This window comes from Trematomus bernacchii, unplaced genomic scaffold, assembly GCF_902827165.1.
Source record: "Trematomus bernacchii unplaced genomic scaffold, fTreBer1.1, whole genome shotgun sequence".
Classification (NCBI taxonomy): domain Eukaryota; kingdom Metazoa; phylum Chordata; class Actinopteri; order Perciformes; family Nototheniidae; genus Trematomus; species Trematomus bernacchii.
Genome location: NW_022987654.1, coordinates 2,102,000 through 2,114,641, shown reverse-complemented (window position 1 = coordinate 2,114,641; position 12,642 = coordinate 2,102,000). Strand labels below are relative to the sequence as shown.

At 39.7% G+C, this 12,642-nt stretch overlaps 1 protein-coding gene across 2 annotated transcripts in view; it reads right to left on the bottom strand.

The window, feature by feature from the left end:
* Positions 1–1,502: 1,502 nt before the first annotated feature.
* LOC117486437 (intermediate filament protein ON3-like) overlaps positions 1,503–12,642 on the bottom strand; it is a 36,942-nt gene continuing 25,802 nt past the window's right edge. The window contains exons 1-9 of one of the 2 annotated variants that reach the window (XM_034134869.1): positions 5,037–5,559; positions 3,627–3,835; positions 3,484–3,544; positions 3,286–3,381; positions 3,000–3,164; positions 2,769–2,894; positions 2,434–2,654; positions 2,293–2,345; positions 1,503–2,176 (exon numbers count right to left, since the gene is read on the bottom strand). In XM_034134869.1, the coding sequence (XP_033990760.1) occupies positions 1,983–2,176; positions 2,293–2,345; positions 2,434–2,654; positions 2,769–2,894; positions 3,000–3,164; positions 3,286–3,381; positions 3,484–3,544; positions 3,627–3,835; positions 5,037–5,465 (1,554 nt within the window). In that variant the 5' untranslated portion in view covers positions 5,466–5,559 and the 3' untranslated portion in view covers positions 1,503–1,982. Of the gene's footprint in view, positions 2,177–2,292; positions 2,346–2,433; positions 2,655–2,768; positions 2,895–2,999; positions 3,165–3,285; positions 3,382–3,483; positions 3,545–3,626; positions 3,836–5,036; positions 5,560–12,642 lie in introns of those variants that run through there. The other variant, XM_034134868.1, reaches the window with a different exon arrangement.

The following is a 12,642-nucleotide window of genomic DNA, read 5'->3' as shown; positions in this document are numbered from 1 at the left end:
TGGTGGTTGACTAATCAGAACGAGTGGCCGAGCTGACCAATCGGAGCACACTAGGCTCACAGGGAGGGGGGGGCAAGAGCTCCAACGAGTCGTTTAGTGGAGAAAGTGAATACTGCTGAATACACATGCTTGACAGAGATGCTGTATGCGAAACCAATGTGAGTTTGGAAAATTGCACAGTATAAATCTATTTTAGTATACCTCAACAATGTAATTATGATCAGTGGAAATGGCCATGACATGGGCCCTTTAAGCATACTTTCAGCTTCCCAGTGGTATGTGGCTAGTGCTTTTTAATCTTTAGCTCCTCCCTTTGTCAAGCACAGTGTTGCAGTGTCTTAATTGTAAAGATGATGAAAGCCTCAACAGGTATTGATAGTATAACTGTTGCACAGAGGAGAACAACAGGTCCACATGCCTTGAAAAAGCGATACTAGGGTGGAGATTTAAACAGCTGGTTTGTCAGAAAGTATTAATGCTGGATTTATAACATCAGAAAGAGTAATTTCCTCACTCAGGGAGTCAATATCCATCATTAATCATTGTGTTGATGCTGATCTAAATGATATTTGTTACCCGAAAGACACATATAATAGAGTGTTACAACAGTATATCTGTTTAGTTTTTAATATAATCTTCCAGTTAATGAGCATCTGCATGTTTGTGTGTCATACTACAACCACTATAAAATAGAACATGGCAGCTGACTTTTGAACTGAAAAAGCTGTGAATTTGTCAAATGTGACTTTTTTGGTTATTTTGCTAGTGTTTGTGTTTTTTTGTGTTTTTTTTAGGTGGAAGAAGTATTCAGATGTTGTACTGAAGTAAAAATAAAAGTACCAGCGTGTAGGAATACTCTGTTACAAGTAAAAGTTCAAAATGTTACTCAAGTAAAAGTAAAAAAGTATTAGCATCAAAATATACTTGAGGTACCAAAAGCAAAAGTACTTATTCTGCAGATTGGTCCATTTCAGAATAATATATATGATATGTTTTGATTATAATTATTGATGCATTAATGTGGTAAAGGTGCAGCTAGTTTTAATTACTTTGTATGCTGCAGGGTAGCTTGTGAATTTACTCCAGGTGTAACTAAATTCTTATTTGACTATATTTCACATCATTAATCCAAATCTATAAAGTAATTTAAGGTACAAAGTATATGTAGTGGAGTAAAACATGATTTACCTCTGAATAGTAGTGGAGTAGAAGTACAAAGTACCTCAAAATTGAACTTAAGAACAGTACTTGAGTAAATGTACTTAGTTAATTTACACCACTGGTAGGACTACACCCAAATAAGAAATGTAGAGATCAAATATACACATGCATATCTTGTGAACCATATAACCCAGCAGGGAGTCAGTAACTGGGAAAAATGGTACCGCACTGCCCCCATGTGAAACTTAAGTGTGGAAATTACATCTTGCTGTTTCACTAAATCCTCCTCCTAAGCTTTCCCTTTTTATTATCACAATAATAATTATGAGAGTGACAAGAAATCATTTCAGTTCTCAGTTTTATTTGATTCACATTCATTTGATGTAATTTGCAGCAATGTTCATTAGTCATAGTCCGTAGGAAGGCTTATACAAATACATTTAGTTTCAACCTAATATTTTCTTGAAGGAAAATAAGTCCAAACCTATACATGAAACCATTTGACGGATCTGTAAACACAACAGTACATCAGTACACTAGAGTAAACCAAAGTGCTTAAGTTGACAAGATTGATGACAATCAAAAGGTTCCTTGCTTAGTTTTCACACTCCATCCCCTCGTGTTTTTTTCTTATTCGTTGGTTGTCAGTGCAGAAACAACTGACCTGGCCTAGCTGTGCTTAAGGACATGTTAAGCTAATACAAAAAGCACAGACAACTGTCGGAAAAACTGCCTAACAACATTGCATAGCACCATGAATGGGTACAGAATTAGATCAAATTCATAAGTTTCTGAAGGGAAAAAGGGACAGCTCTCCTTTTTTAATATGCTCTTCTGGTACTGGATGTACTGGACTTTGTGATAGTTTTGGTACTGCCGCCACCGTAGACGCCACCTGAGCTGCTTCCGAAGCCTCCACCTGAGCTGCTTCCGTAGCCGCCACCTGAGCTGCTTCCGTAGCCGGCACCTGAGCTGCTTCCGTAGCCGCTTCCATAACCTGAGTTGGCACTGGACACTGTGGAGTAGATGAAAAAAAATATGTATGTGTTATAGTTTTTTAATCAATATAACACTGTGGTCTGTTGGTTTAAATACCCCTTATGATCATGATGTATAAAGTATTGAACTTACCACCACCGGAGGACTGCACATGGATGGTTGCAGTTGCGCCTCCGCTGGTAAGTCTAATGTTGGAATAATGCAGAGTTAGTCCTTAATTCAAAGTTAAAGCTAATGGTGAAGCATAAAAGCATTTCTTAAAGTTTATCCCACCTGTCCTCCTCTCCTTCAAGCAGTTTCCTGTAGGTGGCGATTTCGATGTCCAGGGCCAGCTTGACGTTCATCAGCTCCTGGTATTCGCGCACCTGGCGGGCCATGTCCTGCTTGGCTCTCTGCAGAGCATCCTCCAGGTCTCTGATGCGGAGCCTGGCATCTTTCACTGCCAGCTCACCACGCTCCTCTGCCTCTGCGATCTGAGCCTCAAGGCTGGCCCTCTGTGGAAAATAATGTTACTGATTATTTAGTATCTGCAAGTCCGTTAAATTAATGTAGTGCAAATTAACATGTAAATATGAATGATTAATCAATAAGAAGGTTTGGAAATATACCTGTCCCTTGACTGCCTCAATCTCATTCTGAAGACGGGAGATCATGCGGTTCAGCTCAGAAATCTCTGACTTTGTTGTGCGCAGGTCGTCACCATGCTGTCCGGCAGAGGTCTGCATCTCCTCATACTGAAAAATACAAGAATGTGTGTCAAGAGAGGGATCTAAAGCGATGAAGAGGTGCTGAAAGTAATTGTAGAAACAAGATGAACTTCAACCTTGTTTTTCACTCACCTTCTGTTTGTACCAGCCCTCTGCTTCTGCTCTGCTGCGGTTGGCAATGTCCTCATACTGAGCACGCACTTCAGCCACAATAGAGTCCATGTCCAGGCTACGGCTGTTGTCCATCTCCACAACGACCGAGGTGTCCTTGATCTGGCTCTGCAGCTCATGAAGCTCCTACAGAAACAATGGTTGTTGCACAATAATTAGCTCTTTTTGAAAAAAAATATTCGATTCTCGTCAGATTGAACTCTAATAATTACAGATATATAAATAAAGAGATATTATAGATACATACAGCCTCATAGACGGCCCTGAGGAAGTTGATCTCATCCTGAATAGCATCAGCCTTGGCTTCCAGCTCCACCTTGTTCATGTAGGCACCATCAACATCCTAAAAACAAGATAATGTAGGAACAGAAAGTGTTATAATTTTCTACTTTGTTGTTAACCCCAGGAGTTCAGAAGAATGTATGTATCTTTGATGTATATGCACCTTCTTCAAGAGCACAAACTCGTTCTCTGCAGCTGCACGTTTGTTGATTTCATCTTCATACCTGTTGGATGGCAACATTTGAGTACATCCATTCCATTTTCACAATCTGCAAAAGTTAGTGACCATGTCATACAAGCACTCACTTATTCTTGAAGTCCTCAACCAGACCCTGCATGTTCCTCAGCTCTCCCTCCAGCTTGACCTTCTCATTGCCCAGTCCGTCGTGCTGTCTGCGCAGGTTGGAAATGTAAGCCTCGAACATGCTATCGATGTTGGAGCGGGTTGTGGTCTGGTCCTGCAGGAGGCTCCATTTGGTCTCCAGCATCTTGTTCTGCTGCTCCAGGAACCTGACCTGTAGAGACAAAAAAACAGGGGATATTGTCAGATGTTGTTCATAAAGCATTTTCTATAAATGTGTTTCTAAATATGATCTAGTGATGAAACAAACAAAAATATAATTTGTAACAAGAGGGATCAGTGGAAAAAGGATGTTTGATTGTGGTATCAGATTCGAAGAGGCTTCACCTTTATTATACATGATTAGGTAGATAGCTACATATCAGAATTGCCACACCCTTGTCGCAACAATTGTAGAAGACATGTTAAGATTGCATATCTTTACATGAAGCAAATTGAAACCTAAGAGATGTTAAAGGGATCAGTTGTGCCTTTTAATGCGCATTGAACAGACATCTTGAATTCTTCCTTCATAAAACAAAAGGTATAATACATTCTATCCACACATTTCCTGTGTATGTGGCTTTAAGAGTTTCACCTATTGTATATTTGCCTATGAGTCATCCTGCATACTCAGATGAGCTATGAAGGCCACACAGTCACTAGGGCCATACAAAAAACAAGGTGTGGCAGATAAGGAAGACAAAGCAGTAGAGTATTATGGGATGAGCGCTCTTGAGTCCACATTTGTGTTAAGACTCTCACTCTTCAAGGAAAATCCTCATAAAGCTTGCTTGTAAATATTAACACAGACTTGTGATAGTATCATAAAAAACAAGTGAAAGTTGATTCATTGCCCTGCTCTTTGCGTTCTTGTTGCCCATAACAACCAGGTAAGAGGTGCGATGTCCACATAACAGACTTTAGACTCTGAACAGCATGGTTCAGATGGATGCATATTTTCTCTACTCCAAGGTAGGTCACTGCCCCACCCATGTTTAGATAGTGGGCAGAGACCTTAGATAGATTATGAATGTAGTTACCAGTGTGAGATGGGGTCACAATCAGCTGCATACTTTGAGAGTTTTACAGCATTTCTAATCCCAGAAGGTGTAAATAATTAACAGATACAATACAGAGAGAAGACAGCTGTCTTACTTTGTCAGCTTTGAATTTGGCAGATTGCCTTTACTATACTTAACAGAATAGTTTTCACCTTCTAGTTTTTTCTTTTCAATGAGATCAAAGAAGCAAACAAATTGCACTTTTCAAAGCTGCTAGAAGTCAATATAGCAAACTGCTCATTGGTAGTGGACACTGAAGCATGGAGTACATTTTACATAAGACAGTCACAAGCAGAGAGCACAGGAACAAACCTTGTCGATGAAGGAGGCAAAGCGGTTGTTGAGGGTCTTGATCTGCTCCTTCTCATGGGTGCGGACAGTCTGGATGTTGGGGTCAATTGAAAGGTTCAGGGGGGTCAGCAGGCTCTGGTTGACTGTGACGGCTGTGATCGGTGCGCACATGAGGCCTCCTGCTTGGCTGGCACGAAGGCCGCCATAACCGCCAGCACTAGCTGAACTGAAACCTCCACCATAACTGCCAGCACCAGCTGAATTGAAACCTCCACCATAACCACCAGCACCAGCTGCTCCAGCACTAAAACCTCCACCTGAACCAAAACCTCCAGCACTAGAACCAACATTAAAACTGGATCTTTGTACAGAGTAGGAGGATGGCACAATGGACCTCCTCGAGCTGGCACCAGAGCCGGAGACTGAGTATGACTTCCTGTTAGACATCATGTTTGCAGTGGTGGAGGTTGGTTACTCTGACAAGAGGAGAACAGATGATGAGCAGTCTTCAAAAGAAGAGCCAAGTCCTTCTGAGTGTCTGACTGTGTGCTCTGCCGGCTTTTATGTCCATGCTCTGAGAGGGGGAGGATCCTTTTCGGCCGCTCTAACATGGACTCTCACTTTTGCTGTCCAACCTCCCCTCCGACACAGCCTACACGCCAATCCTGTAAAACAGGTAGGGAGGAATTTTAGAAAGATAAGCCGTGACACACCCTGCCCTGGGACAGGCTGAAAGCGAAGAGTGCGGAGTGAAGTGAATGTTATTATGTTAGGGAAAAGAGCCTCTTTGAGTGTGTATCCCCTGTAGCCTGCTTAGTAGTCACACGACAGAGATATTATTACTGGGGGATACTAGGAAGAGTTTGTGGGTGATGAAGGGTGAAATGGTAAAAAAAAAAAGTATATTACTTATATTTAAGAATACAAATATATTACTTCTCAAGCCATCATACTGTAAGTACATTTTAATAACCAAATGAATGCCTTCAAATAGTTTCCTAGTGGATTTGTAAAATAAAGTTACAACATACTGCATGATTAATATAAAGAAGTGTTTAAAATGTATTTCACCTTTGGGATGATTACATTTTCACATAAGTCATTCTCTGTCAGTTTAAGTTCTGGATGGAAAAAATAATAATTGAAAAAGGTGGGGATCTTATCTTGATCTATAAACCATGTACACACGTCACATGTTCATAATCAATGTTGAGTTAGCGTTTTTACCACTGATCATACATTATTAAAACAGGCAGGGTACATTGCATATATTTTAAAAACATTCTCAAAAAAGTGCAAAAGAACTCAAATCTGTCACTGATTTAATATCTCACAAAAAACATTTAATGGGTGTAGCTCACACATTTCAGCGTTAAGAAAACACTCTCCCTGCAGTGGTTGTCACATGCTTCCAGTAGTTTGTAACATTAGTTAAATGTAGCTGAACATTTAAAACATAGTATATATTACTATTTTTGTCCTCAATACTGCCCATTTAAAGAGTTTTTGCTCAACCAACCTTTCACTTTCTTACATTGTACTCTTCCTTCCACTATATCTTAGAAGAATGCATTGTTCTGTTTACAACTACATTTCACTTTCAGTGTTCATTGTGAAATAACCTGCCCAAAGTTTGCAACACCTAATTCGCCTACAAATATCGAAATGTTTTGTACGTGTTGAGGCATGCACAAATATAATCTGGAGATATAATACTAAAAATAGGCTATCTCTTAAAAGCTATTCTGAATAAAGAGTCATTGTACTTTTAATTGCTATGTTTTACTGCGACTAATAACACTTGTGTAGTTTTATGTAAACACAATTTTGAATCCGCGGTGGTATAGCTACTATTAGCCAAGTAATGATTTGTTGTCAAAGGGTCATTATACAATTGTGTAAACATTTGAATGTTATAATTGATGCTAAATTAAACCTCACTCTTACCTTTTTGTATATATGCAATGAAGCAAGTAGAACCTGTAGAATCTTTGTAAATCATCTACATGAAACATGTACCAAAAACAGAAACAAACTATTATCCCATATTTGTTATTTGTGGCCATAGAAGCAACTAATGCATTTTACAGATATGAATCCAGAATTTAATTTTTTTTAATGTCTATGCACTCCAGAAGAACAATTGTTTTGCCTCTTTACATTCAGATTGTAAACTTTCTTCTGGACATTGTAAGCCATATGCATTGATTAGTATTACTCTTGTCGACATGAGACAGTAAAGAATGGATTAATACAAACTAAGGGCTAAACTACAAGCATAAAATATTATAAAATGTTATCAAACCAAAAGGCTTAGGCTCTGGTATGTCTCATCACATGCCAGAAAGTTACCACACAGTTTCCAGGCTTCAGGCTTACAGTGTAATGGGTTTTGTTTTTCCCAGCAACCTTAGCTGAAAACAATCTTGCACATTAATTACTGATGTGCAAAACAAATGTAGTAACTCTTTTCTCCCACAACAAGCTTTCCCATACTCAGGCATAACCTGGCCCGTTGGTGTCCTCTGCATCTTCGGTTTAGTGAGGCCTGCATTCTTTTTCATTCTTCCCCAACTTTTCACATGGACATGCCTTTAATTTCTACCATGGTGTGAAGAACTTGACACAAAAGCTCCAATCTCTGCTGACCCAGAGCTATTTTGAAAAAAAAATGATGTGCTCATTTTGCCACTGACTAACTTACTTACTTACTTACATACTTACATACTTACATACTTACTTACTTACTTACTTACTTACTGAAGAACCTGAGAATTGTGTGACAGTTATTTCATCAATAACCACCCACGCACGCACATGAAGACACCCTTATCTCTCACACTGCTTTCTCGTGCTGTGCCAGATGTTAACACTAGTACTCAATGCACATATTTTAGTGCCAATAAATCACAACCACAGAATGACGAGGGGCATGCAGGGTGAGGCCCCGTCAGCCGGCCCAAACAGTCTCAGTATTGAGAAGTACAATAAACATGGATTACGAGTGATTAGTTTTCACTGGAGCAGCACAGATGGAAATCCAGAGAAAATATAACCTGAAAAAAGGTCCAAACAGATCACAATTGTTTCTAGCTTTGTTTGTGCTTGCTTAAAAAGTAATCGGCATTGCTGTTTTTATAAATTAGAACTCAAGCCTGGTCAAGTCTGAACAACCTAAAGCAGCTCAACTTGAAATACCTCCATCGCCAAGTTAAAAGATTATGTTGCCAGATAATAGTGTACATGTTTAAACAGAGGTTTATTTATCTTTGGTAGAAAAAAGAAAAATGTGGCAATGAATATCAGTAGGAAGGGCCGGCTGAGGGCAAGTTGAAGCAGTCTGTAACAATGCTGCGTCCATCTGTTAATGTGTTTGCATTATTTCTTATGGGAATGTGAATTGTCTTAAAGCATTTGTCTAGCATGTACAAATACTCCAAGAAAAGAACTAACTTGCCACGTCAAGACGGTGTGCATTGTAACAGACGTATGCACAATACAAAAAGGCATATAAATATTCTGAAGTGTGGACAGATTTAAAAACAGACTCACACACACACACACACACACACACACACACACACACACACACACACACACACACACACACACACACACACACACACACACACACACACACACACACACACACACACACACACACACACACACACACACACACACACACACACACACACACACACACATAAATGCTAGTCTTCAAGCCTTTGATTTCTCTGTGTAGTAAAAAAAAGAACAGTAGTTTCAGTAATTATTTTACTTAGAATAAAGTTGAGAAGCCGTTGCAGCTGGAAACCTAATATTACAGTTAAATTAATAAAGTCTGTGCCAAAGGTGGCAAAAATAAAACATGAATATTTAATTTGAATTATTTACCAACTCAAATAAACAAACAAACCTAAGTTGCTTGGTGAAACCTACCTAGACTTTACTTGTACCTATGTGGAATATTTAAACTGGGTGTTGGCTCTAGGTTGTCCGAGGTGTAGTTTGGCTGGCCATGCTTCTTTATAATTAATATGTGAATGAGTAGCCATGCAGAAAACTGGATTTGATGATTCAGGGATGCAGCAAGGCAGAGCATGCACTGTTAATAAAAGACATGTTTAATCTTTGAATGGATCAGGAATGTTTTTGCAACACACAAGTAGTATGTGTTTTACGACAAGGGTGTAGTCTGTCATTTAAGACAACACCTGACATCCTGTTCCTCTTATTGTTACAGCGCAGTAACACAAGTATGATTAACTTTAGGCTTTAAGAGTTCATAGATAAAGTCAACTCAGTTCAAACGTCAAATAGGTGGCATCTCAATGTAATTTGATGGGACATAATACAAATATACATTTGTGTTACATGAGGCTATAACTGCTACTGTTTGCAGCTAAATGCCTTTTTAACACACACACACACATGTGTGTGTATACCATGTATACATCACTTCAGGGGACATTACATTGACTTACAAGCATTTCCTGGAGACTTATCCTAACCTTAACCATAACCAACACATGCCTAACCCTAACCCTTAAACTTACCCTAACCCTAACCCTAAACCTAACCAAGTCTTCACCCTAAAATGAATGATTCCCCTCCATTTTGTCCCCATAAGGGAGGCGAGTCCCCACACGTGACTGTGTAAACAGATTTAGGTCCCCACAAGTATGGTAATGCTAGGCCACACATCACACACACACACACACACACACACACACACACACACACACACACACACACACACACATTTCCCCATCTAGTTCTGGCATCCTTCCACACCTGCTCATAGTATAGATGGTTGCCATCCACCATTTTTGGCAGTACATCTTGCACTATTGCTAAGAATACAGTAAATTACAGGTTGTCAGAATGGGCTCTCCAGTCAACGTCAAGAAGTTGAAGAACCTTTATTAATACAAACACAAACAGTTGGATATAGCTGTTGCCCAGCCCTCATAGCCTAGTCTGCTTATAATTCTATGCTTTTCGCTTGAAACTTGTATCGCAGGCTCCTTTCTAGTTTTCCAAAGAATGTGTTGTTGTAAAAGTGGACAATACCTAACAGATTGGTTTTAAGGTCGCTAATTTCTGCACACCCAAAGGGGTGAAGGTATTTACTGACTGAAAATGAATTCCACATCCGACTAAGTCACTGTGATGATAACTTTCTCTTGCTGTTTTAACAGCTCTGGATGCTAAAACCTGTTGAACAGCTTCGGCGTCCTATGTCTCCTGGGGTTAATTTACTTTTCACTTTTGTTTGTTTAAATGCAGTTGTTTGGATACCATACTTAACTAAACATATTGACTGAGCCACTGCTCCAAAGCCCTAACCCTAACCTTTTTCAGATCACAGGGCTTCCTGGTCTGTATGTTTGCCCAATCTGGGGGCGTGCTGGTCGCCATCTACTGTAGGAAATAGTTAAGTACCTCATTCAACCCCGCTTCAAAAATCCGAACTATTCCTTTAAGAATACCCTTTTTTGAATGCAGATTGAGGCACACTTTATCCATGTTTCATTATTGCAAAGTTCAGAAAATTCAGACAACCAAAAGTCCTATCAGATATGAATGAGTATAATCAACCTTTTCATTGACCATAATGAATAATACCCAACTCACACAAAAGAGAAACTTGAAGCCTTTAGACACACAACCACACCCTATGTGTTTGTTTTGGCTTTCTCATACAGTAGAGTTGTGGGTGTGTTCATCATGAGGGAGTGTTGGTAGATTGGATTTTAATATGGACCTCACAGTTTCCCCACCTGCAAAGAGGAACACACCCTTACAACACAGCGGCCACATTTAATGCATGGAAAAGTCTTGTGGAGGCTAAGTGAAGAGAATGTGGTTTACCTTCAATAAAAGATAACATTGAACAAAATCTTGAAAGTCTCTCAGAGAATGTCTCACTAACAAAGTCAGCTGCATTGCAGAGTGGTCAGTCAATTTATTTTACACAGGGTTGTAAAGTCAGCAGGTTGTTGGCATGCTAACACTTCTTCAAACACATCCACACTGTTTGCTTTACAGTTCTGGACTTTAACACCTTGCTTATAGCCCCAACCCACCACCTCACTATAATTGTGGCATGGGAACTTTGCCACACACTGCAATCTGTCTCTATGACTCATTCATCGCCAGACAGGGAAGATCATGCAAGTTGTCTAGTCGATTAGAAACCTAGCAACAGAATCAAATGCTCGCCTTGTGTGAGTGGGCATTTGACAACACCTGTTCCTGCATGAAGTCACTCAGAGTATCTCTGTTGTCTTTTTGTTCAAACAGTAATCATCACCAATTTTGGCTTGTGGGGATTACAAAATAATCTCGGTTTCACAGATTAGCTAAAGAATTATATCAAACAGCTTTCTTTGCATTAATAGAAAGAAGCTGATTCGTCGGTTTTTGTGGCTAGTAGTGTGGCTCTATGTTTAACAATGTTGGTCTGTTGGTCTTCTAATGTTGAATTAAAACTTCAACTGTATTTTGTGTTAAGTGATGACATATTCTAACTTGAAAATTGTATTTCTGCTGTTTTCCACCTCAACAAGTGTTTTAGATTATCTTTGGCATTTGATAGTCTTTTACACCTTATCTCTGTCTAACTGTCCTTCCTGGAAGGTATTCTGGTTGCCATTCTTTGAGAGGGCTGTGGCCCTGGGCAGTCACTATAACACACGAACACGCACACACACACACACACACACACACACACACACACACACACACACACACACACACACACACACACACACACACACACACACACACACACACACACACACAAACACAACTTGTCTAAGCAGGTCTGTTCTGCCTGCAGTGTACACATTCCTAGGACACAACTCACCCATTCAGTCATATATGGTTCAGCACTATCACTGGCCCCATAGTGACTCAATCTTGCTTTGGTCTACATCAATCATCATCCATTTTCCGTCTCAATAGAAGTGAGAAGAATTTAGTGCTGTGTGCTCTAAACATGCATAGGAACCTATAGGATCTGTCTACGCATCAAGTCGTAAAAGGGTGTGGTCACTCAGATGCTAAGTCAACACAGTCATGGGTTGAACTTGGTGTCCTCTATAAGTGTGAAACCTGTTAGTGTTGCAACTGGCCCTCCGATTCATATGATCTCAGGGAGATACAGACATTACATGATGATTTGTGACTTATTATGTCTGAATCTTTTGGTTATTTGTAAGACTTGCACACTTTGCTTTGTGGTTGCTTTCACTGCGAAGTGTTTTCACATGTACATTAGTTACTAAGAGTTTTTATTTAGATGTTTTCATTCAAGCGGTGCAAGCAGAGTATAGGAGTATAGGAGAAAAAAGTTAATAACGTGAATTTGTTTCTTCTTATCAGACTGCAATCTCTCCCTACAGTTCACTAAGAAAGAGGTGTAGTCACGTTATTGTTTCGTTCCTGCAGTGCCTAGCAACCACTGTCTGGTCATTACATACTCATTATCTCTATTGTTGCCTTTATTATGGTGGTCTGGGTGTGTGCGTACTTCCATGTGTATGTGTGTGTGCCTGCCATTCAATTCAACTGCATTCATGGGAGAATCCTTGCAAAGTTGTGGAATAAAGCTCAAGTT